This window comes from Trachurus trachurus (genome assembly GCF_905171665.1).
Source record: "Trachurus trachurus genome assembly, chromosome: 11".
Taxonomy (NCBI): domain Eukaryota; kingdom Metazoa; phylum Chordata; class Actinopteri; order Carangiformes; family Carangidae; genus Trachurus; species Trachurus trachurus.
In genome coordinates, this window is record NC_139904.1 from 17024444 (window position 1) to 17050083 (window position 25640).

Here is a 25640-nt window from a genome sequence, read left to right on the forward strand (position 1 = left end):
CTAAAAATCATTTGATTCCATTGATCACAACACATTGTTAACTTAACTGGAATGGAATAAGCGGGGTTGGGTTGAGATGGCTCAAAAGCTATCTAAGAAACAGGATTGAAATAAAATTAATTAATTAATTAATTAATTCATTCATTCATTCATTCATTATTAAACTCCATCTCTTCCCCTTTGCTCTTTTTCAGTACATCTCTCCTCCCTCTCATCTTTCTCCTCAACCCCCTTTAATTGTTTCCTCCTCATCTGTCTTCCTCCTCGAGCTTCTCCTCATCCACCCTCTCTCCACCTCTCTGTGCTTCTGGCCCTCTCAGACATTCTTCTTGATTGATTGACTGACAGCCTGACCACTCCCCTTGAGATGAGCTTTTAATTGGTTTAATTGAGCTTAATTGATCTTAATTAGTTCAAAAGATTAATCAGTGTGTCAATGAGGGGGTGTCAGTTTGATACGTTAGTTGATTAATTAGTGAGGTTCTTAACAAACTTGTGATTGATTGACTACTTCCTGTCAGCTGTCAGTCATCCCTATTTCCCTGCAGGTTGTTATACATTACTAAAAGTGTTTCTTGGGTGACTAGGGTGGGTTAAGGTCACTGCTAATATGACATCTAGTTTTTGATTTGAAAATCTTTGCCCCACAATCTTACATTTCCTTGAAATAATGTAGTTCTAACCTCTGTGGATTATATTCAACCACAAGGAAAACAAATGCATTGTCCAAAATTAATCTATTACTTCACCGTTTACATTCAATAAAAACAGTTTTTTTTTTTAATTTTGCAATTATTCAGTTTATTTCCATTTTATCGTGTTTATTGCGTTTTTTTCTAGTGCTTTTACTATCCTTTATCCCCTTCAGATTTACTCTTTAATTAGCATTCTCTGAGTGTTCAGTAACCCTGCTTCATCCTAAATTGTTCCACTAAATGATAATCCAGTATGTTTTTACTTAGACTGTAATTACACCTTGCAAACCGTATGTTGTTCTGGTCTAGTGAATATAGTTGTCTCTATGAGAATTAATTGTAATGGCAAAGCCTACTGGGTTGGCTAAGTCTAGTCGCGAGAACTGAACGAAAACATTTCCAAATCTGTCCCTAAAAGAAAAAATGAACAAATGTGCTTTGGCAAGGTTAGTTTACTTTGTAAGACACAGCTATGAGACCTCAGAGGGAGACGTTTGGCTCTAGGTGCTGCCAGCTAGTTGGACACTGTGTGCGTGTGTGTGTGTGTGTGTGTGTGTGTGTGTGTGGTGTGTGTGTGTGTGTGTGTGTGTGTGTGTGTGTGTGTGTGTGTGTGTGTGTGTGTGTGTGTGTGTGTGTGTGTGTGTGTGTGTGTGTGTGTGTGTGTGTGTGTGTGTGTGAGTGTGTGTGAGTATGTGTGTAAGGTCAGCCACTCGGCTCATAAAAACCTCCTAATGCTGTTGCACAATAATGAAGTTCCGAATTAATAATAATCCCCTAATGATTTATGTCCAACTTTGGAGGATGGGGGGGGCAGGGAGGCAGCAAACAACAAAAAACATAAGAGGAACAACAGGGAAAATAAAGGATAGAAGATAGGGAGGTGGTACAATATGAGGACATCCAGAGAAGAAATTAAAAGAGAAAAAGATGGACATAATGGAAAGAGAAGAGTAGAGAAAACACAAACACAAAGAGAGCAGTAGGTAGTCAGAGAGAGAAGGGGGGTTGAAGGGGACTAATCATTTGGCAGCAAGGTTTGGCTAAGTTTTAACATTTAAGAGTTTTAGTGTCCCGCTGAGGAAAAAATTAGTGTGTGTTTGTATTGGCATGCATGTGGGGGGTTAGATGTCTGTGGTCTTAAAAAAGAAAAATCCTGCTCTTTAATTTGAGTTTTTGGTAGCGTAAAGCCTGCAGCTCCGCTTCACAGCTAAACCAAATTTACAGAGTTAATTGTCATGTCAACATGCCATAGGCTTTGTGTTGATAGAGCTAAATTAAGGGCATTAACCATTTCAATTCAAATATCTCTCCCTAGGACATAGTGTTCGTGTTAAAGGAAGAAATTACCCCTATTTGCATAATTTACGTTTTATTCCTCCAATCTCAGGCAGTTCCATGAATATTTATAAAAATGATCAAATATCCATAAATGCCAGCATTTATATCTTAGGTTAAAGACTTAACAGCTAAATACATGTTCAGACATTAAGTGTCCATTATCATGTTTAATTGAAGCTCAGTAATTATTCAGCTACGTCAACATCCCGGAGCTTTTAACCTCAGGACCAAAATGCATTTAAATATTCGTTGCACCCCATTATACAAAGCTTGCATGTGGTTTCTGAGTATGTTTTGAAGCACACCATAGGGTCTTAATGTAGTACTTTGCAGGCCAAGATGAGATCTGAGTGATGAGCGTACTTTCCCCAATGATTAAATGAACTGTAGAAGGTACCCAAGCTATTTAATTGTGTTGGGAGGCAGACTTGGTGAAGTATTCAGCTTGTCCATATTGTAGACTGTGAAGTAATAAACCATAAAGAGGTTTCCAAGAAGTCTGTTATGTACTCTCCAAGTGAAAATCCTTAAATCCTCAAAGTACATAATATTTAAGTAATTTCCTTGTCTTTTACAGACTTTTTGAAATATTGTATGTAGAATGGATGTTATGAAAACTCTCACTATAGGTCATTTCCGGTGTCCTTGTCATGTACAGTAAGACCTTTACCATAAAGTCATTGGAGGTGTTTCAGCAGTATTTAAATCAGGAAAGACACCGCTCATAAACAAAATGTAGATGCACCATGTTTAATAATTCATAAGACTTCAACGCTGGCCTTGTCAATTTGATCATTTTTAGTCGAGTAAAACCCTACGAATAGCAGCTGTTCTGACATTAACTATGGGGAGCCATGGAGGGGACCTTGGCACTAGTGGTGGTTGGGTGATGAAATGGCAAAGTGATATAGACAGCCATGACAGCAGAGCAACATAACAGGTAAAGTAGTTTGAATACCCTTCAGCTACATAGGAAGATCGTGTGGTGATAGGAAAGCCTGTGACCAATTCCCAGTGAAGTCATTGGATAATAACTGAGGTGGATCCTCAGTGTGATGATCAAATTAGAAGGGCAATTGTCTTCCCTCTTGAACTCTTGCTAGAGCTTCATTACTGTAATTACAATTTGACACCGAAGGCATTTAAACAACAAATAGCATTATATTATTTTAGGGGTGTCCTCGACTAAGGATTTTCATAGTTGTTTCTGATTGGTGAGATTTTGCCCATAGTCGACTAATCGTCGAATCATTTTGTTTTTTCCCTCATTGATTCATGATCTCATTTGCATCTTTTTCTGCTCCAGAGAAAAGAGTTAAAACAACAGGACATTCTCCATCCATTCTTTTCCTGATCTCACGCATTAGGCTAGCGTGCACGATATCACCGTCTCTCTTTCAGGGACGGTGTAGTGACGAGGAGTATGAATGTGTGTGCTGTGAATTAACAAGTGTGTATGGCGATTGAAAACATGAAGTCTCATCATTGTGAGGACATGATATGTGCATCAGTGCTTGTACAGTATAGACGTTTCAGGGGTCGAGTGTCACAGCACCATGGACAGTGCTGGTTTTTTTTTTTTGTGTGTGTGTGTGTGTAGGTGCTGCGTGATCGATAGACAGAGAACGCGTCCCTTAGTTTAATATTGTAACTAAAACTTTAGGCCCGAATTTAGAGAGAGAGAGAGAGAGAGAGCACAAGCGCGAGAGAGAGAGACGGGTGTGAGCGAGAGAGAGAGAGAGGCAGGTGCAAAACAAAGAAATTCTATGTAAAATCAGATGTTCAGCAGCAGGGTGCACCCCTATATGTTCAGAATGGTCGAATCAGACCCCTCTGAATCGAATCGTCGACTATTCGAGGTCACCCCTACATTATTTGTTGCACATGTTTGAGTTTTATGCACGTAACATAAATTCTGGAAGTCAGATTTTGATAATGGATGGGTGTTTGCCTGAAGACTGTAGAGGAATCTGAACACTGCTGGTTTGAATGTGTGGACAGGTTGGGACAGTCGAGTTACATGTAGTAAAAGATCGAGTAATGTTTAGTTCCCTTGGCGCAACGTACCTAAGCCGACATGTTGTCATTGTAGTAGAACAATTAACACACCCTGAGGAAGACCTATGTGAGGTCGAAACGTCTGTCCTTTTTTAATAAATTATATATATATTTTCTACATCAAGGCTACGAGTTGAGCGACTGCTTTTTTCTTCCTCCATTGTAGTAGAACAACCCATCTTCCAGATGTGGTCGGGTATGCTACAGTGTGCTCTAACCCCAAGCAAATCCACCCACAGGCTGCAACGGGATATAAAAATGTGTTTTCAGTCATCTTTCCTGTTAAATAAAAAAAGAACATCAACAGCTCGCCCTCAAAGCCAGAAACCAGTGAATTATATTGCCAAATAAACAGAGTGGTCAGGTACTGCATGCATTATGTATCAAAATATTAAATTTGTTGAGCACTGAATGATGAAAAATAGATGTGATTAAAAAGTAAATTCACTGAACTCCTCGTGGTTAGTATTTCATTCATTATCAGAATCAAAGAGGCTGACACACTGGAACAAACAGATACTGAATACATAATGTATGTGAAACTGAAAAATAACTTCATATTGAGAAAGTTGCTGTGGTAAAAATTTGAGTTTTAATGAAATTTGAAGAATCGTTACGAGTAATAACAATGAGCACAGTGAACATGATTTAACAAACATTGAATCAAAACAGACATCGAGGCAGTTTACACAATTATATAGCCTAGACACAGCTTATTATTGTAATTTAAGTGCTTTTACTTTCAACAAACTTTGTTTTTAATCTTATTGTCTATTTTTGCCCGCTCACTTTTTAGCACTTGTCATTCCATGTGTGGTTTAATAATACTTTGATGTGATATTTTTACTACACACTTTTCTCATTGTTATCACTTGCAGTCCTACTGGAAAATACTGGTGGCCATTCTATTAACTTGGCCAAGAAGCAGGTTTTTAACTGGAGCCTAGTGAGCAGCACAGCTACATTCATACAGTGAAAATGTAATTGACAAAATCTACAGTACAAGTCACTCACAACTGTATTACTGTTGCACTTACTGTGAGTGGCTTGGTTAACATGGCTATCATATAAAAACTCAGACTGTGAAGTCAGTAAGGGGGTCAGTTAATGTCAACCTAGTCCATTGAACGGTGAAATAGTCACACTGAAAAATAACCCCTGTGTCTTTTACTCAATTAGTGTTTGCATTACAGAAAGCAGAGTTGTGGGGTGCTGTAAATTAATTCAGGATGTCACAATATACCTGATAACATGCTAATGAAAAGCATAAAATTAGCTTTAACTTCAACAAAATCGCTGTGCCAAGAAGACAAAAGAATGACTTTTGCTGAAGACAGTGGGGCAGAAAACACAAAGGAGAAGCAGGGAGTTGAAGATGACTGAGAGGGTCATCTGAAGAATCTCATGACTAAATTAATGTCATGTATCTCTTTCAAATATCAGAGGTTGTCTGATGCATGAGCTCAATTATGTTTTGATAGCTATTCCCTTTACATGTACTAATGGGTTATCAGTTCAGATGTTTTTTCATTAGTTTCTTGACATGTGCAAAGCGAGGACAATTGAGATGAGACATTTCAACTGCAAAAAAAAAACTGTAAACCTGTCTGTACCCTACCTCTCACCCCATGTCAGTCAGGATCGCCTATGTGTGAAGACCTGTTAACATTTTTCATACTTTGCTATTGCTAAATGTTTACTAGTTGATGTCTGTGTGTGCATGCCTCCTGATTCAGCACTTGCTAAAGGCATAAATAGTGCTCTGAAGGTTGCTTCCAATGTTTCACTGCCACAGATTTGGGATTTTCATTTTTCATTAAAAAAAAAGGAGCAAGTCCAGGAGTCCACACTGTGCTAGCGGGTGCATTTTCAAGGTTTTGCCATGGCAGATTCCCATCAACCAAAATAAATGGCATGTTTCCACACAGCCATCCTATGACAGTTTCACTATTTTTGCACCACTGATACAGTACAGTAGTTGTAGTACAGCCTGTAAAAGGCTCAGCTGGATTAGAATGGCACAAATAAACTATATACTTCTGCTCCTGTACTCATTTGTATTATTATAATTAGCCTGTGACAGTAATCAGACTGTCACGCTTTGAGCCAGCAGGAAGATTCTACATTTGATAATTGAGGAAGCTGAAATTTGATTAAAATATCTCCAGATGTCGGACCTTCATGGTCAGTCTGGTTTAGTTCAAAAATGACCATTAATAAAAACAGGATTGTGACCCTAGACTGTGACTCTGGGCACAGCAAACACGAACAATGTAAGTCTGTCACCTTGACATATGCCAGTGACTATGGATGACATCATAAACCAACATGAAAGAATACCCCCTCCTGCAAGTGCATGTAGGATGCTTTTGCATCTGTGATACTGCTTCCTTGTTCAGACAGTGCGTGCTGCAATAATTACTATGTATTGCAGGCAGACACACTCTTGAAAGGCTGTTTACGCACTGGAAACCTTTCATTTTATCGTTGAATGATAAGATAAAGACATAGTGCTCCTTCTGGATCAGGAGCACACTAGCTTCCTTACCTCTGTTATTTACCTTTGTTTACCTCATTCTCTGTGGCTCCGTGTTTAGTTTCTCTACTGATTCTGTTTTAATGCAACATGAGAATAAAATCTTGGATGGGGTTTAGCAAATGCTACTGATTAGACATTCTGTCCACACACTTCCCTGCATGGCACCATGCTATAACGCCCAACACAACACCCCCAATAACTGGCCATGTGTATGTGTGTATGGATTATGCCTCTATCTGTGCTTAAACTGTATCTGTAGCTTGCACATGTGTATGTCTGATCTCACTCTTGTAGGTGTTGCCACATCTTTTCATTTACAAGCATCTGTGTGTCTATTTTAAGTTAAATCAGTGTGTGTGCTTGTTTGTATATTTGTGTTCGTATATATTTGTTAATGTCTCATGATGATCTGTGCAGCTGTATTTGTGTGTGTTTGGATCTTGGTGTACATGTGGCTGTTTCTGTGCATCTGTGTGCGTTTGTGTTTGTGTGTGTGCGTGCGCCTGTTGGTCTGTTGTCTATGCATGTTTCAGGTATGAACAATCTGTTTCCTTCCCTGCGGCTGAACCTACCAATCACATCCCTCCATCATTGCTCTTCATTACCTATTCATGAGTTTCTGTGTCTGCAGGGCTGTGATTGGCTCTTAATGAACAACTGACGGCATTATCAGTCAGCTAGGCAACAAAATAAGTCAGTCAGTACAAAAGAAACACCAGTCAACCACTGGTACGGAAACATTATTCAACTCGAGCAGAGGCAGCACACTCCCCTCAGGGAGGCTGACATATTGGATGCTGTCGACTGCATGGTACGTTTGATATGACTCTCATAATGTCTCAAACCTACTTGTGATCAAGTGCACACATCTTAAAATACTAATTACCGTGGATAATTACATCCAAGGTTTAAGGGAGCATTTAGCACACGTGGAATATACCATTAAGTTTTTGTGTAAATAAATCTCCATGTCCTTTTTCCTGTCAGGCTTGGCAAAAGAATCATTAGTCAAACTGAATACAGACACAGTGCAGGCCTCGGGGGGGTTCATATGAGCTCATAAATCCATGAACTGCCCCTTTATCATCTTTTACATTATTTGGGAGCTTGCGTTTCACCATCACTGGCTTCCATTGTTGGCTCGGTCCTCTGCTGTTACTATATCAAAAAGGCTGTTAGCACTGGGATCATTACAGTAAGTGTAGCTGTGAATGTACTCGCGTGAATTAATGCAGCTAGTTTGCATAGACGCAATCTGGTGATGTTGTATGATTGCTGGTTTGTGGTTACAAAATAGCTCATCAGATCCGGAGGATGTCTGACAACCACCCTCACCCAGTGATTGTTCTCACTAACTGCATATTTTACAGTCATGATTAACTCAGTGTATAGGCTGAGGTATATATTGTGTATTGTAGCCTATGCACTAATGGATTATGTTTTAATAATACCTCCTGCCTAGTTAATGTGAAATTTGAGTGATAGATGTATAAATACAGTATATATATATTACACACAACAATTCCCTGAACTTGAAGTATTCCTTAGTTTCTTTTATACATATTATAGTATGACATGAATGAAATTCATAAAAAGTGTAGTCATAATTCAACTATATTAATCAAGTCTGGTGCTGTACAGATATGAGACGGACACACCCTGCATTACATGCACATGGCCATTACACAACACAGCCTGTATGTTACAACTGTGGCATGTCATCGAGGCTTCCAGCACATTCTTGTTCCAGTTCCTTGCAAAAAGAGATGGGGTAATTTTCTATAGGTAGTCATATTGACATCATAGCAGCAATATGAATATAAATCATGTACTATTTTGTAATAGCTGGAGCCTAGTGTATTTTTATTGTGTCAATGATTTAATTGTTGTTCTGAACTAAGGTAAATAAGGTTCATAATGAAACAAAAAAAGATATTATCCAATATATTATCCAGGACAAACTCAGGGTTGGTAGGGCTGGTGGTTCAACAGAACTACAGCAGACAACGCATGTGACCTCAAACAGTTCAGCAAAATGACAAGTAGCTGTCATATACACACTGTGTCATGTGTCACGAGCATGACTTTAGTTTAAAAAAAGCAAATGCGTCTATTTCCTAAAATGTCAAACAGTACTGTCAATACACTCTCAATTCACAGGCTTGGCACTAAGGCATCGGCATCAATTCAACATCTCCCTCAGCATAGACCGTTCAGTGACGTGCACAGAGTTTTTGAAGGGCAGGAGCGAAAAGAAAAAAAAGGGTACATACAGCGCGTCATCGTCACTGAAGAGGGCACTTAAGTGCGCGTTTTGGCTCCCAAGAGGGCCCCACCCCCACCCCCTCGTGTACACCACTGTGACTGTTAATTTATGATTCATTAGTGTGACCGATGTTGTCTGGCCTGCCCTGAGTGGGTTTCAAACCCGGGTCTCCTGCACCGTGGGCGAAGATGCTAATCGTTTCGCCAAGAGGACCACTTGGCAAGTGGATTAGCACGTCTTTTATGGGTGAGTGAGTTTAACTTCAGTACCGCTAACCGCCACACGCCGTCACTTCTCCTTAGTGGTACCTCGTGACTGTTACTATACCCGCGGACCTCCGTTACACTCAACCCCCTAAACCCACTCCACCCAGGGCATCCGGGCGGCACCAATGTGACCGATGTTGTTTGATCTGCCCTGAGTGGGTTTCGAACCAGGGTCTCCCTCACCGCTGGCGACGATGCTAACCGTTTGGCCAAGAGGTCAATGACCACTTGGCAAGTGGATTAGCACGTCTTTTATGGGTGAGTGAGTTTAACTCCAGTACCACTAACCGCCACACGCCGTCACTTCTCCTTACTGGTACCTCGTGACTGTTACTATACCCGCGGACCTCCGTTACATTAGTATCTGGCAGCTACATCATATCCTCACCATCTCTTTGACTTGAACAAGCAACCAGTCCAATTTAAACTTCACCCTGGATCCCTCCAGATGAATCACTTTTCCTCATATCTGCCAGTTAACCATATGAGTGTTTGGTTTTGAATATAAGCCAGGTACCTACATATTTGGAGCTGATTTTATTTTAAAATCCTTCCATGATGTTTTAGTCCTTGGTGTAGATTATATGTTAACATAGTCATCAGTAAATATTCGCTTTGTGAGGGGCATCCAGCCCAAAGCTGATGAGTTCTATTAGTGTGCATCATCCCTTTGCCTGAATCACCTCCTTAGAGAATGTCTCACTGTTCCACATTACCAGTCCTAAGAAATATGAAATCTAGCAGCATTGTCAGTAACAAACAAAGTATGACTAAAATAACATAGTCACTGAGCTGGAACCTGCCTTGGGTAGTAACAGGATAGCTGTAGCTTTTGGTATTAAAATTTGCATTGCTCTAATAATAAGAGAATAGATTGTAGCTTCTAATTTCTTATAGCATGTGGATTAGTGTGCCTTTCATTTAACCAGGTTTGTTAAAGTGTCCGTTCTCTCACCAGTGAATTTACTTCACTTCCTGTATATTTGTCGCTAGTGAGATATAGTTGTGTTAAATATGCAATATTTCAGTTCATAAATATGGTTTACTTAAATGCAGCTGCCCTTCCATCTGTTGTTTGCAGTGGAGCTGCTGCTTGTAGGCTAGAATATTAACATGGGCATATTTAACTTTGATGCATATTCACACCGGGCAGGTTTTATGATGCACATTAACAGGGGCTTGATATAGTGAATGAATTTTCACAGACAAAAACAAATTTGACTTTTAACTATTTTTGGCCCAGATTCCCAGAATTGTCTGCCTAATGGGGGAAATGCATTTCAAACCTGACTGTACAACTTTGATCTAGAGCACAGCTTCCCCGAGTTGTTGAAAAAAACAAGTCTGTTGATGAACATTCTTAATTTCTGACAACTAGGACATTCTCAGATACAAATTTAATCTGAAGGCAGTGCTAGAATTATGTAAAGTATTGTTGCTCACCCCTTTTTGCCCTGATGTGCTATTGGTACTGAGACTTTCTTTTTTTGCTTTATTTACAAAAATGATGACAATACCATCCATTGTCAGAAGGATGTATGCATCTGAAATTGTTGATTTCATGTCTGCATTGCAGTGGAATGAAAAATATGTACACCCCACCTTTATTAGAGATTTTTCTTGTGAGGCTTATTTTAAAATACAGCTGTCAGTAGTTGTTCCAAATTGTTTGTGAAATGACCTGAAAACAGTAGAATAAGCGTGGGACGTATGAATCACTGCTCTTAAATATTATAAATTAAATGCAGTGAAATACGCTTTTTATCTGAGAGATTGCACATACTGTATCAGATATCCAGCTTGTTCCCCCCTCATTTTGAATAGCTATGACACCAGTGTCAGGAATAATAAATTTCATCCTTTGTGTAGGTGGATCCCTGTGAAGTCAGTTAAAGTGTTTCTGCATTCTGTTTATGTCTGCATGGTTCTTAGAGGCTGCTATGAACAGTTAAGATACACGAGTTGCAAAAACCATGCTCATTAAATGGACAATCTGTTAATGAAATCTATTATTATATAATTAAATTATGAGATGTAAGAGAAATGCATATTCATCCTCATTAGTTTGACTCATTGATAAAGTCTGTGTGTTACCGTATATTGTTTAGAAAGGCCGAACAATTAATCTAAATGTTGTCAAAGTTGGACTATAACTAGGTTTAATTATCTAAATCACAACAGATGCAATTTTTTGTACTGCGTCACGACTCTGTGGTTTTACAGAGATGCTCTACACGTACATGAACAAACTGGCTTGGTGCAAGATCCAACAGAAATCACATCATTATTCCAACTGAAATCACAACTCAGATCACAAACACAATGTTTTTTTCATATCGTTCAGCCCTGCTGCTGAGTGCCCTGTTATTAAATGTTCCATCAGGTATTTCTGGCATATAAAAACAGTGACAATATAGTGTTAGTCACTTCAACTGTCTTAACATGGAGAAAAGTGTAAATAAAGAACCATACTCACATGCATACAGTGAGCATGGTAACATTAAATGATGATGCTGGTAGGTTTATACATTGAATGCACACATGAAGTTAATTTTACATGAGATTAATTGCTCATTAATGGATTTGATGCAATGTCAATATGGTAAATTGGGTGCCATTTATACATGTGCATGTGATTAGCCTCTGTGTAGCATCTGGACCATCGTTGGCCGAAAACACACATGTAATCTAATTTAACCACGTCAAATATAATGCCACTGATGAATGTGCATATACTGTATGTAACCAGTGTATAACATTAGGATAATTGTAGCACATTAACTCATCTGCCATTTGTCAACATTCAGTGGATTAATCTGGTCATTATGAAAATGACGTCTGTCACCCACTTTATCAGACATTCATTAAAAAGATTTGTCACCATACTTTGTCATTCAGAACAAGATATACTTTCGTTTACATTTTCATCATTTATGGTTGTGATGTATTGGTTTATTTTGACAGAGCAGAGCAGAAAAAAACTGTGATCTGGAGGGAGTCAAATTAAGATTACCCAGGGGTGTTTTGTTTTTATAATTATTGCATGGATGGAGTCACATGCACTTCTCACCCACTCACTTTATCTCATGTACTTTTATCTTTCCAACAATACGTGCCGAGCTATAGTAACACTTAAACATTGCTAACCTTGAAGTGAAACAATGTCACCCATGTTAGAAAACAGATTTTACACTGACAAGAATCCCTCTGTCAGTTTGTCTCCTCTTGTGTTTGATTTACTCTGATTAAAGGAACCATTTATTTTCTAACGTACCATTATCTGAATGCTTTGATTACAGTGCTGCATCATTGTCATTTTGATTAAAGCTGCAATTTCTTTTACCAGCTTTTGTTCAGAATATGACGGGGCTTCCAGCAAAACACCTCAACATTTGATGTATGTGTTTGAGTGACAGAGAGAGAAAAAGACAAAGCTTTTTTTATGAACAAATACCTTGGTCAATGATTTCTGTTACATTCTTCCCCCTTTCTGCACCTGTCTTTCTCTTTTTGTCTCTCTCTGCCCCTGTAGCTGTCTGTTTCCACCATTTTAAAATTTACTTTGCCTTTGTAACTTTATTTTCCACTGTACTCTTCTCTCTCCCAGTATTGTGAGGGAGAAGAAATTTACTTTTTTTTTTTTAATTCCCACTCAATCCTATCTGTTTTCAGATTTTTCTTCTCTTTTCTGTATTCTGTTTTCTGCAGTGAAGCGATCAGTAGATTTTAAATCGCGGGGCGTTAAATTATTCCCTGGCAAAGACTCCGGCAACAAGTTTTCAATATGTGAGTTTACATCTTAATGTCACCTTGGCTTATGAACTAATGTGTGATGGCTCGGTTTGGCGTGGACTGCCTTTGTTTTTTGCTTTGTTTTGTTTTTTTGTTTGCTTTGACTCATTTTTGTTTCTCAAAAAGGCTGTTACACTCAACACTTTTGCGCTTCTGATTTGACCCACAAACATCCTGCCTTACATTTATTCATGCTACCATTAATTCACAGACACATAGTGAAAAAACCTTATGACTGACATCTTTAAAATGTGACATTTTTGTCACGCAAATGTGTTGAAGACGCCACAGCCTTTGTAAGAGCATGCTCTTGCTATTCCTGACTGTTTTGATGTTTTGTAAATGTATTTTGGTCATGGTGTCTTGGTTTATGCATGCTTCTTCATGGCTGGCTTTGATATATTTAATCACGGCTTGTTCAGCTAAGCTTAATCATGGTTTGTTTTGGCTTGCTTTGGGCTTGTTTAGGGAATGTGCATCAGCTGTTGTAATATTGTTTACCGCCCCCTCCTGTCTCTTCTCTTCTCTTCTCTTCTCTTCTCTTCTCTTCTCTTCTCTTCTCTTCTCTTCTCTTCTCTTCTCTTCTCTTCTCTTCTCCTCTCCTCTCCTCTCCTCTCCTCTCCTCTCCTCTCCTCTCCTCTCCTCTCCTCTCCTCTCCTCTCCTCTCTTCTCTTCTCTTCTCTTCTCCCCTCTCCTCTCCCCTCCTCTCCTCTCCTCTCCTCTCCTCTCCTCTCCTCTCCTCTCCTCTCCTCTCCTCTCCTCTCCTCTCCTCTCCTCTCTGTTTTTGTAGACTTCTACACAGGTCATTGAGGCATCATTGGGCCAATGGTCTATTGCAGACTTATTATTCCACTCCAGATACACACCACTAAAATCAAGGGGTTCAAATTCAATAAGTACAAAAAAAGTTACATTTAATTTATCCTCTTTCCTTTAACTTTGTGAAATTCCAAGTCAATGGAAAGTCATAAATTAGACACCCTGAATTGAAATGATCAAGTATAAGGGCGCCTGTGGATCATAAGTCATTTGACATCCTGTAATGCATAAGGAAATGGCCACATGAACATTATTCCATTCTGTTTGAAGCCTCTTCAACACATTGACGTTGGGAGAGCATGCACAGGAAGCATGAAAAATCGCCCAAGTAAAAGAGTGGTACCTTTGTTACTGAGGTTTCTCATAATAAAGCTGTCAGTACCCACTTTAACCTCACATATTTTAAATTAATTTTACATCCAATTTCCTCTCTATGTCTTTCTCACTTCTTTGTCTCTTTATAATACCTCTATCTCTCTCACACGCACATCCTCCCACGCATTATATTTACAAGTGAAGGTCGGTTCTTTGCGTGATGAAGGTGATATTTCTGTAATTTTTCTTTAATCACAAGCAGCAACACACACATGCATAAGCACATAATTGCACACCTACAAGGACATATGCAAACATACACACTGATACAAGGACATACAGTACACTAATACAAATGGAACACAATGATGTACCCACATGTATGCGCACATAGACCGTGTTTGTCCATGTTGTGAATTGGTTTGCATGCTTGCTATTGGTACTTTTTTTTTGACCATCTCTGGTTTATTTGCTCATCCAATTTGTGTTAGTGCGAGTGTATTTTTATGTGTGAATCTCTTAAATACTGTATGAGCTGCTGGAAAAGTGATGAGCTGAGCACAGCACAGAGACACGGTGCATTGCAGATTCATCAGGTTTCCTGACAGTTTGGAGAGTCATGGTTGAGGTTTGATTCCGCAGATGTGAGTTTGTGTGTTAATTAGCCAGACTCTGAGTAGTTCAGGTGTTAATTTGCTCTCCTCTTACCGTTTTAACTCAGCAGTGAAGCAGAAAACCTCATTGTGTGTGTCTGTCCGTCTGCCTGACCTATGCACGTTTCAGGTTCTGTACATGTATTTTGTGTCAGTTCATGTATGTACAGTATATGTGTGTAAGTGTGTGAATTGTGCGTGCTCATAGTACTAATACTGTAACCGGTCCCTCTGTTATGGTGTTAATAGTCCAGATGGTCAAATTAGCCGCTCCAACAAAGCAACAAACTATCTACAGTACTCTAACAAATACACACACAAGCACACACCAACCACCTGCTGGGTTTGCTGATACACACTGAACATGTACATGCATGTTAGTTGGACAGCCCAGGCGGCCTGGGTGGGACAGTGTTTGTGTGAAAGCAGAAAAGGCCAGGATAATCACCCAGCTTGTCTTTGTTATGTTTGATGGATTTTTCTGGCATCAGCACTTTAGTTTGTCTTAAAAATTGAACATTTCATTCAGTTTCCATCAATAATTGCAACTAGAGTGCCAGAAAAGCAGAAGAAATAAACTTATTTTATTTTATTTTAATCTTGCATTTAATCAGTGTTCATTTTAAAATATTTGAAAATAAAAACAGCAACATTTAGATTAGATGAGCAGTGACTTATTACAGCAGCAATAATAACTTTAGACATAAAAAATGACATAAAAGCTGGGTGAAGATGAGTTTCAACTGATCGGATGAAAATATGGAGGGAAAAAAAGTCACTGGGATGTGATCAGAATGGAAATAATACTCTACTCAATTGTAATTCAATCAGACTTATCAAATAAGCAATCAGCAGAATATCACCACATTGTTGTGTATTTGCCACTTTAAAAAAACAAGCTGAATATTGTGCCACACCAGAGTACACGATTAGTTGTGTTTCCCTATCAGTCCATGCATTTGAATATCAAAATACACCATGGGGTATTTTGTTTGCTGTATAGCTAAAGTAAATAAGCGCGCCAAGACAGTTTCTCCCCCTAGTAATATTCTACTGACACCAGACATTAGGAAAGGATGAGCAACTGAAAAAAAACACACTTCAAAAACCCTCTGTGTCCTAATTTAACTTTCATTGGTGTAAATGAAAGATGAGGGGTACTCAAGGATTATTCAAATAATTTTACTCTCACCCTGATCTCATTAAGAAATACGAGAGATCCCGTCATGTGGGACCCTAAATTGAGCAAAAATAGGTCATCAATGGACTGTGGCTCATTAAGATACTATATTACAGCTAATACTTTTGTTGTGAGCCAGCCTTCTAGAAACAGCTCTGTAGCCCATGATGGATCATTCTCAGCACCATAGAGGGCTATGTAAGAAAAAGGCTTTAATGTCTAATGTGTTTTGAGCTGGAAAAGTTTTTAAATGAAAAGCTTTTGAATTGGAACAGACTTATTTGTGTTTTTCATTTTTTCACTGACCTGACAGCTGTGTTTCTTTGGCTTCCCTAAGTAGACACAGAGGCTTTTTGCCTTTTCTCTCTGCCCTCATCACTTGCATACAGACACACACACTGTCCATTGCTCAAAGTAAACCCAGCAGCAATGTTTCTTGAAACTTTTATACCTTTTTAAATGCTCAGGAGAAAGGAGAGACTCTGAATGGTTGAGCTTTATGAAAGCAAAAAGTCTATTCTGCGGTGTCTTTTAAGAAAAGACAGTGAAATACAACTGTGAGGTTATTTATATGGAAAAAATTGAGTCAGGGGACAGAGGAGAAGGGCAGGAAAAGATTAAAAAACCAAAGAAGTACACACGAGTGAAAAAAGACAAATAAGAAACAGGTAAAGAAAGGAGGAAAAGCCACCTACATATTCTGTGCTACAGTACAACAGGAGTACTATAATTATAGGCAGAAAGAGACAAGAAAAACAGATGCACCTTGTCAGATGTATGTTTGTCAAGGTATCGCAGCCTCAAACTATTCATACAGTTTCTTCTCTTGTCTCTGTTGTTTCGAGTGTTAGTGTCAAGATTAGCTCTCGGAGAGAATTAAGATTGTATCTGGAGTGGTGTGTCGTCCCTGTTTGACTACCTAACCGTCTAACGCATGTGTCTCTCTATCTCCTTGTCAGTCGAACCTGTTTCTCCTTTCACCTGTTTCCTGCTACCTGTAAAGTGAGGAAGTGACAGGGCAGGCAGGCTTCCAAAAACTGAAACTAAAAATGGAGAGCTGGAAATATCCAAGGGGAAGACTTTAGCTGAATGCTATCAATAGAATAAGCAGACAGGGGCAGTTTTAGATTCACGCTAGGATGCACTGAAGCAGTGCTCTGGTGTTGATTTGGCATCAATGTTCATACCATGCCGACATAATTAAAATATATAATTGTTTATAATAGCAACTGGGTTTAACGAACATGTCAGAAGAATTAATTCAGAATAATTAAAGTGCCAGTGTACCTATGGATGCACATATAGTAGGTGTGACAACCCTACATGTACTGAAAGAGAATGTCTGTCTTAAAAGCAATAATCTGCTTTCTTTAGCTTTCCCATAGGTTTTGTTCTTGCCTTCTAACCTGTCTCTCCCTGACTCTCCACTCGTCTGTCTCTCTGTGCAGTAAATGAAGGTGGAGTAAGACAGGCGTCCAACTCCTGCCCTGACCCAGGGGAACCAGAGAATGGAAAACGCCATGGCAACGACTTCAGGTACAATTTGTGCTCAATACTGTGCACAAGTGGACCTTATTAAATTATAGGTTTTCATTCAGACATAGAGCACACATAGGGATCTGTACATAAAGAATCTGTGTGTTTATAAAGATGATCCCCCCCCCCCCCCCCCCCTTTTTTCCTGTATATTGAACTCCCTTGCCTTCCCTCTGGGTGTGTGTTTTTGTGTAGCATTGGCAGTGTGGTGCAGTTCAGTTGTGGAGAAGACTATGTTCTCCAGGGCAGTAAAACTATCAGTTGCCAGAGAGTTGCCGAAGTCTTTGCAGCCTGGAGTGACCACAGACCTGTCTGTAAAGGTAAGAAATGTCCCTCCACATGCCTCAACACAAGTGTACAAAATTACTGACACCACAGTATCTCATGTTGCCAAGACTCTCAATGATACCATCACAGACACAGAGGGAGGAAGAGACTGTAATCACACATGTGAGGGAACTGTGAGAAGGCACTCAAGTAAAATGGCCCGTGTACATTGCTTCAAATTGTTGTCAGTGCGCCGCCTTGGCCTTTCCTCAGGATGTGTTTGTATTGATCATGGCTGCGTTTAGACTGGAAGAAATCCCAATTCTGTTTTGAAGCCTCTGGCTATAAACTCATGAATCAAAACACACCATAATCCAATGTTTGCACTGCAGTTCGGTACAAATGTGCTGTGCAGTGGTTGTCTGCTTTCATCAGGAAAGCTATGGCAGTGGTCATTCAGGACCTGAAATGACACCGTTTATTGTAAACACTGTACGCTGACAACTTCTGTAACTATGCTCAATTTCTGATCATTATCGGCCAATATATTGTACAAGTCAAATACCAATTTGCAATATCTGATTTTAAAGTGATGCAAGATATTTCACAAGTTTATAGTTACAGTACAGAGACACACAGATTATGAATTTTTTGTTACACAGTGTGGGGTTTGCATGTTCTCCCTGTGCATGCATGGGTTCTCTCCAGGTACTCCGGCTTCCTCCCACAGATCAGAGACATGCAGGTTAGGTTAATTGGCGACTCTAAATTGCCCATAGGTTTGAATGAGAGTGTGAATGGTTATCTGTATGTATATGTTAGCCCTACGATGGACTGGCGACCTGTCCAGGGTGTACCCCGCCTCTCGTCCGAAGTCAGCTGAGATAGGCTCCAGCTTACCCGTGACCCTAGTGCAGGATAAGCGGTATAGAAAATGAATGAATGAATGAGTTACACAGTCATTCTTCAGCTGTACATACTGGTTCCACTTTCTCATCTGCCACTGTTGTAGTCCCGAAACTTGTGACACACGCGCACATATGCACACGTGCACGCACAGAGGGACCGAGACAGAGAGAGAGAGGGCGTCTGTCATGTTAAATGCCAAAGCCGTTTGTCATGTCCCCCTTCACTAGGCGTCAGACTGTGGCTGGAGACACATACTTTAACATAAAAACCAATATTCACTGTGTGCATACATGTGTGTGTCTGAGTGTGTGTGTGCTTGTGTATGTGTGTGCCTCTGCCTCTATCTTTGTGAGGACCAGTTTGAATGTCATGCATTGGAGATTAGAACATTTTGAGTTTAAAGGGCTGTTTGAGGTAAGATTCTGTTAAAGGGTTCAGGTTTGGAGGAGTTAGTTGTAAGGTTTGGGGTTAGAGTTTAGCTGTGATGGTTGAGGCTAGGGTTAGGGGCCCGGGAATGCATTTTGTCAGTGAGTGTCCTCACAGAGATAGTGGTGCAAGTGTGCACTGCTTAAAGCAGAAGTAGCGGAATATTTATGTTAATATAAGTCTTAAATAGTTATATTTTCCAACGACAATCACTTATGTTTGGGCCGAAACATGGGTCTGTCAGTCGCTCTGCTGTAAGCCGAGGAGAAAACTTTCCTTGTATCCTACAATCTTTATCCAATGAGGAGAGAGAACGGCATAAAAGGGCGGTCCTCTCTGTGTGTGCAGCCAAGGGATGCGCGTGAATGTGGTGACGTAGGGACGAGGGCGGGGACTGCTAACTCCATCGGCGACCAGATCGCTTACTTCTGCTTTAACGCTTAACTAATAGATGTAAAACCAAAAAAGTGATGACAGAGAAACAGGCAGCAGATGATGGAGGCGAGCCAAAGCTGAAATCATCCTGACATGGATGGTGACTTTATGATGTTGCGTCTCTCATCTACTGTGAGGTCAAAGTGCAAGGTCATCTATACAGTGGGAGTCCACAGAGACTCACATTCTTGTTCGGGGTCCTGGGTGAGGGTCCTGCTCTCTGGTTAAAGGACACAGTCCAACCACTAGCCTCACCTGCTACTAAGGGTTTCACCTAGGAACCAGGCACATAGGGGGATTGATGTTGCCATGACAGCACAGACCCTTTTCAGCAGGCAAGATGTAATCTAGCCAATACAGTTTGGATATGACTTGAGCTCTGATTGGTCCCTGCCAGTCAGGAGTATTATCCAGGTCATTATCCAAGACATTATCATGATGAAACCCTTTGATTGCCTCTTTAAGAATGTTATCGGCTCTAAGGTATTAATCATCACTAAATGCCTTATAATGAGCCACTGACATTAAGCCAATCAACCCTTGCATTTACCTGTATGTGACGATGGGCTGAGTACGGTACAAGTAGGATTACCGGTGACATTAAAAGTCAGCGATGTTGTCCCCTGAAGCAGTGAATGAAGACGAATGACCTCCATCACCATGAAACAGAGCCAACAGAGATGTTTGAAGGAGAGTGTGCATGTGCGGGGTGAGACACTTTCACAGAACCTTGTAGCTTCCGAGGAGCAGGTGCACATTGTCAGAGCTCTGCTGAGTTAAAACAACAGAACACTTGTATTCCCAGCACGAACAACTGCTCTGTGAACAACTTTTTGTCAAAACCGTGACAAAGTGAACGATCCTGTTCCATGGTTGTTGCTAAGTAACTAGTAATTCAGTACTAGTTGATCTTTGTTATTCTAAGCATCTCACAATGGAGGGCACTGTTACTCCAGCACGGCCTATTAGAATACTCAATTAATGCCACGCTATATTTAAAGGCAGGCTGTTCATATTTATTATTTACAGTTCATGATATTCTGACAAGTCTAACCATAATCACATAAAAAAAACACAAAATCCCAAATTGTTGAAAAAGAAGGCACTATTCTTTTTCCATTTGCTACTCTGAAACACTGTTGCATGTCATTGTTATGCAGTATATCAGTCCTCCTCTAGTCTGCATCTTCAAAAATCCTCTAAATCCCATAATGACCATATTGAGGTTGCTTGAAGGGCAAGATGCATGCAACACTGGAATCATATCTTTTTGACAACAATTGTGAGACTTTGAGCTCTATGACAAAATCACTCAAAAGAGAAAACAGAAAAGAAAAACATAGAAAATATACACTTATAGTTTTTTTTATTTGTGGTGATGCCTCAGAGGGGAAATATAGAGACTACTTCTCTATTTTTAAACCTAGTCACAAAAATCTGTTTCCCCTTAGGGACAAAAAGCCTATATTGAAATTCTGAAAATAAAAATGCCCTAAAGGCAAGAGAGAAGGGTTAGTGTAATGCTAATAGACTGTGAATAGAATAAACTTTGCTCTTGTCTGTGAATGGTCTGTGGCTCTTATCATTAATTAGATACATTTTATTTTCTACCCTTTTTTGCCAGTCAGTACCCATTAACTAATATTATCATCATAGAGGAATCCAATCAAGATGTGTAAGGATTTTTCGGTGCACCTGACACTTCAGGCTGTATTTCAATTTCAGGTTTTTTTTTAGAGGATTTAATTAATTAGGATACCCACATTTGAAGAGGCGGACTGAGCTGGTTGAAATGCCAGAGCAGTTTCATACCAGAATGTGTAGGCCAACAAAAAAAATAGTGCTGCATATGCATAAACACAACCTGATTTGCACCACTCCACCTTGGCACAAGTATGTTGATTTGGAGCCATGAAATTACCTAACAGACGCCAGCACTAAAGTACATACTTGATCTCAGTGAAAATGGCCTTTTGCCGCTGTTTACACCTCCACTGGCTCTGCAGGTGCGTGGAAATAAGTACAATTTTGAAATGAGTTCAACAGGTAAACAAGTGTGAGAAAAAAGAACAGCCACAATTGTGTTGCATTAGAAGTACTTTTGATTGTCAGGAAGAAAACATTGTGTTCTCCGATGTACAGTGTCCTTATTTAGCTTGTTTCACCCTGTTAAACAAAAATGGAATGAGAGGAGGGCTGTGTCTAGCTGAACACAGTTCGGATGTGACCTTTACATCTAGACCAGCCAATAGCCAATGTGGAAACTCATGAATAACATTGAGAGAGGCAATCTGTCAAGAAGCATCAAGCCAGCTGACTTATTAAAGGGTCACTTCTGTCAAAACACTTAAATACAGCTAAATGTGTCTATTGAAACATTAGAGAGAAGATAAAGTAAATGTATTGTGAAAATTTGCCCTTTATATCTCAACAGTGAAGCAACAAAAAGAGACAGATAAACATAAAAAAGGGAGACAGAGGGGGCCAGGGCGTTAATCACTTTATTAGATACAATAAAACAATTACAAAGCTTAATAAAAAAACAAACCACAAAAACAGCCATCAAACTGCAATGTCCTTCTGTCCACTCCTACAACACTTTATGAGAGAGAGAGAGAGAGAGAGAGAGAGAGAGAGAGAGAGAGAGAGAGAGAGAGAGAGAGAGAGAGAGAGAGAGAGAGAGAGCCCATGTGGCACCTTGATTAATGGACAGATGGCAAGGTCACAGAGCCAACTCTCTCTCTGTGCGCGTACGACCAAGAGAGAGGGAGTTCAGTTGATTTGTTCGGATATACACACAAAGAGTTCTGTGTACACATGCACACATGTTGACTTTAGAGAGGAAACAATGAAAAGAAAATAAACAGAAAGAAAGAAACAGAAATGAATGTGTATGCACTACAGTATGTACAACAACTACAGTACACTGGATGACTGTAGGTATGTGTGTGTGTGTGTGTGTGTGTGTGTGTGTGTGTGTGTGTGTGTGTGTGTGTGTGTGTGTGTGTGTGTGTGTGTGTGTGTGTGTGTGTGTGTGTGTGCGTGCGTGCGTGCGTGCGTGCGTGCGTGCGTGCGTGCGTGCGTGCGTGCGTGCGTGCGTGCGTGCGTGCGTGCGTGTGTCTGTGTGTGTGTGTACACACCCATTAAAGCTCTAACCAGAACGAGGGACATTGGAAGACTGTGTGCCAGCTTAATGATGTCATCAATCATCCTCTGTGTCCATTGGTCAATCTATCTGCTCCTGGAGGCAGCCTGTTAAAACAGCCTGTTCGGCTTTCCTGCAAAATCACATCAAATCAAAACTATGAAGCCTTAGTGCGGCCACATTAACTTGATGATAAGCTCTCACTCAACTCTGATCATTATCGATATAAAAGTTTTTCTGACATTGTAATATTCATCCACACTCAAATTTTCTAGACTTGTTGGTTTTGGTACCAAAACTTTGAAATGCAGTTCAGACAAGGAGTTACTGTGATTAAAATTGAACATGACAAGTAATATTTGTATCCTTGTCATCGACATAAAAATAGAAGGTGCCCTTGAACCCTTTTTGTCAAAATCAGGATTTGATGATTTCATTTCAGCTTACCTGTCTAGTTGGTGACACATCATCCTTGTCAAAGTTACTTTAATGAGAACTTTCCTTTTATGGGGACTGTTCTTTAATTATTAATGTACTTTAATCATGAAGTTCACTTGATGGGGAAATTACCATCATAAGCAAGTTACCCATTCCCTCAAAATCACCTTCTTCTTGCCTTGTAGACTTTTCTCAATTATGTGAAGGATTATACATTGTCAACAGGATATTTCATTAATGGATTACTGAGTTTATAAATACATTTTTGACGGCAAATATCTTAGTGGGTTGGTTATAGTATGATAGAACACAAATAAGGCTAAAGTGTCCTGTTTAAGAATAGGTCCATGAATTGTGTACTCGCAAAAACTCAAGCACATGATTTAATTAGATTTTCCGTTTGATTTATACCCAATTCTCGCACCCAGTTCTCTTTATGCACTCTGGTTGGGGTGCAGGGTGGATCACACGATCTGGAGCAGGGAGGGGTTAAGTGTCCTTGGTATGCTTCAGCAGGTATTGCTGTATGGGTGACTGGACCTGAGGCTTCCACTGGGGGGCAACTCACTAACCACAAAGGCCATCTTGCTGAGAAAGCAGCTGGGTTATAGAGCTCAAATGTGAGGCAAAGATCAGGCCAGATGAGACACTTATGAGTTTCTGCTCTGCTAGAACGGAGAACCAAGGTAAAGCTGAGCAGTTGTTTAAATTCATACTCAAAAGCACTTCTTAAAGAAACCTTCCCACTGCTTTTGGGTTGCGTCAGTTATACTCTAAAGCCATAAAACAAAACTTTGGAGAACTATGGAAGAGCAAGGGCATTGGAGCTACAGCATAAGCTTTGGCAATGTGATCCTTGCCTGGAACATAATTTAATTTTGGTCTGCCTCCCAATGGCTTGTGTGGGTATGCATGTTTGTGTCAATTTGCTGGAGTGAGAGTGAGAGAGAAAAAGTGAGAATCCTGGGGGAATCCAGTTGATCTGAATATATAAACTCAAAGGAGGATATGTTGTTTCACATGCATACACAAAAATACTCACACACACTCCCTCTCTCTCTCTTTCTCTTTCTCTCTCTCCCTCCCTCCGTGTTCCCAGCCTAAAGCATTCAGTTAATCTCGCTCATGATTCCAACAATATGCTTTTAGTACCAGCTAGACCTCATCAAAAATTTTAATTCAATCTAGAATTCATTATCACTTCAATGATAGTCTGGCCCTTTTGGCTTCAAGCCCTCTATACTGTGTGCCAGTATAAATAATGATGAGGGGTGGGATGGGGGGGGGGCACATGGAGACAAAGTTACACAAACTAACAGACAGGCTGTCAGAGAGAGTGAAACCACCATTATGAAAGTAATAACCCAGTGCTCAAAATCTTATTTAAAGCTGCTCAGGACTCACTATAGACAGTTTAGCCACAAAGAGACAGATATTTCCGCCAAGAATTGGCAGAGACCAGAAACTGAAGCTGAAAGTCGTGTTACAAGTTGACATTGTGTACATTCACTATATACGGACCACCAAATGAATACTAATTGCTTTGTCTAAGGGATGTATAAATATGCAGTTCATTGCCAGCAGCATGTTGAGCATAATAGCTTCATAAGATGATAATGAGCTCTTGTTATTTATAAAGTCAGTGAACATCTGATGAAAGCTTAAAAAGTTTTTTTTTCCATTATGCAGGAATATCTATTATTATTATGACTCATTAATATGAAAGTAAACATACAAAAGACAAAAAGAAGTGGGAAGAAAAATGTAGAGAGCAGAGATGGACAGATAATAAGCACGGATGACAGTGCACTGTGAATCATGAACTGCAGACAATGGCTGACATAGGGACCAAGACAGCGTGAATAAAAAGCAAAGAGAGAAAGACAGAGCAAGAGACGGACAGATGCAGGCCAAGAGACGGATGGAGTTTATTATAAATTATGGGATGTTAGCTCCTCTGGTAATTCTAGTGATAACTCTCGGCACTATCGCTATAGCAACACCGTGCTCATTTCTGCTGTTGGCACGGAGATGGACCGGCCATTCGTTCAGGCCACGCTGATTGAGCTGTCAATGTACACACATACACCCACTGTTACTAAGATACACGCTCTCTTTGAGACATGCAGATAAATCATTTCTCACGTGCAACTCAAACGCACACCCACTTCATCTCTGTGTATCTATCAGTGTATAAACTGCAGTGAGCGGCACTCAAGAGAAGGTCATCTTAAGACGCATCGAGAATTAGAGAAACAAGCTACTGGGTTCAGTCAGTGGGAACTGAGGCAGAGATCCAGGCGGCAGAAAGACAGGGAAACACACGGAGAGAGAGACCGACCAGAGACGTATAAGGTGTCTCTGAGGAACCTTGTACTTGTTCTGACACTCTCTTACAGCACCTCACAGACACACCTCATTACACACACGAAGAGACACACACAAACACACTGTGCTATGACTCTTTTTACCTGTCCCTTGCCGTCATTCTGACCACTAAGTCACAGTGGCAGCCAGGTGTGGAGTGTTTGTGCGACTGGGAGCATTTGTAACAATGTATTTG

The 25640-nt window shown here is 40.0% G+C and overlaps 1 protein-coding gene across 1 annotated transcript in view; it reads left to right on the forward strand.

The window, feature by feature from the left end:
• Positions 1-25640, forward strand: part of csmd3b (CUB and Sushi multiple domains 3b) — a gene marked incomplete at both ends in the record, with an annotated part of 321253 nt that overhangs the window by 189404 nt on the left and 106209 nt on the right. Inside the window, 3 exons of the mRNA XM_083981903.1 lie at positions 12871-12948; positions 17370-17457; positions 17653-17777. Coding sequence (XP_083838029.1) covers positions 12871-12948; positions 17370-17457; positions 17653-17777 — 291 coding nt within the window. The remainder of the gene's footprint in view (positions 1-12870; positions 12949-17369; positions 17458-17652; positions 17778-25640) is intronic.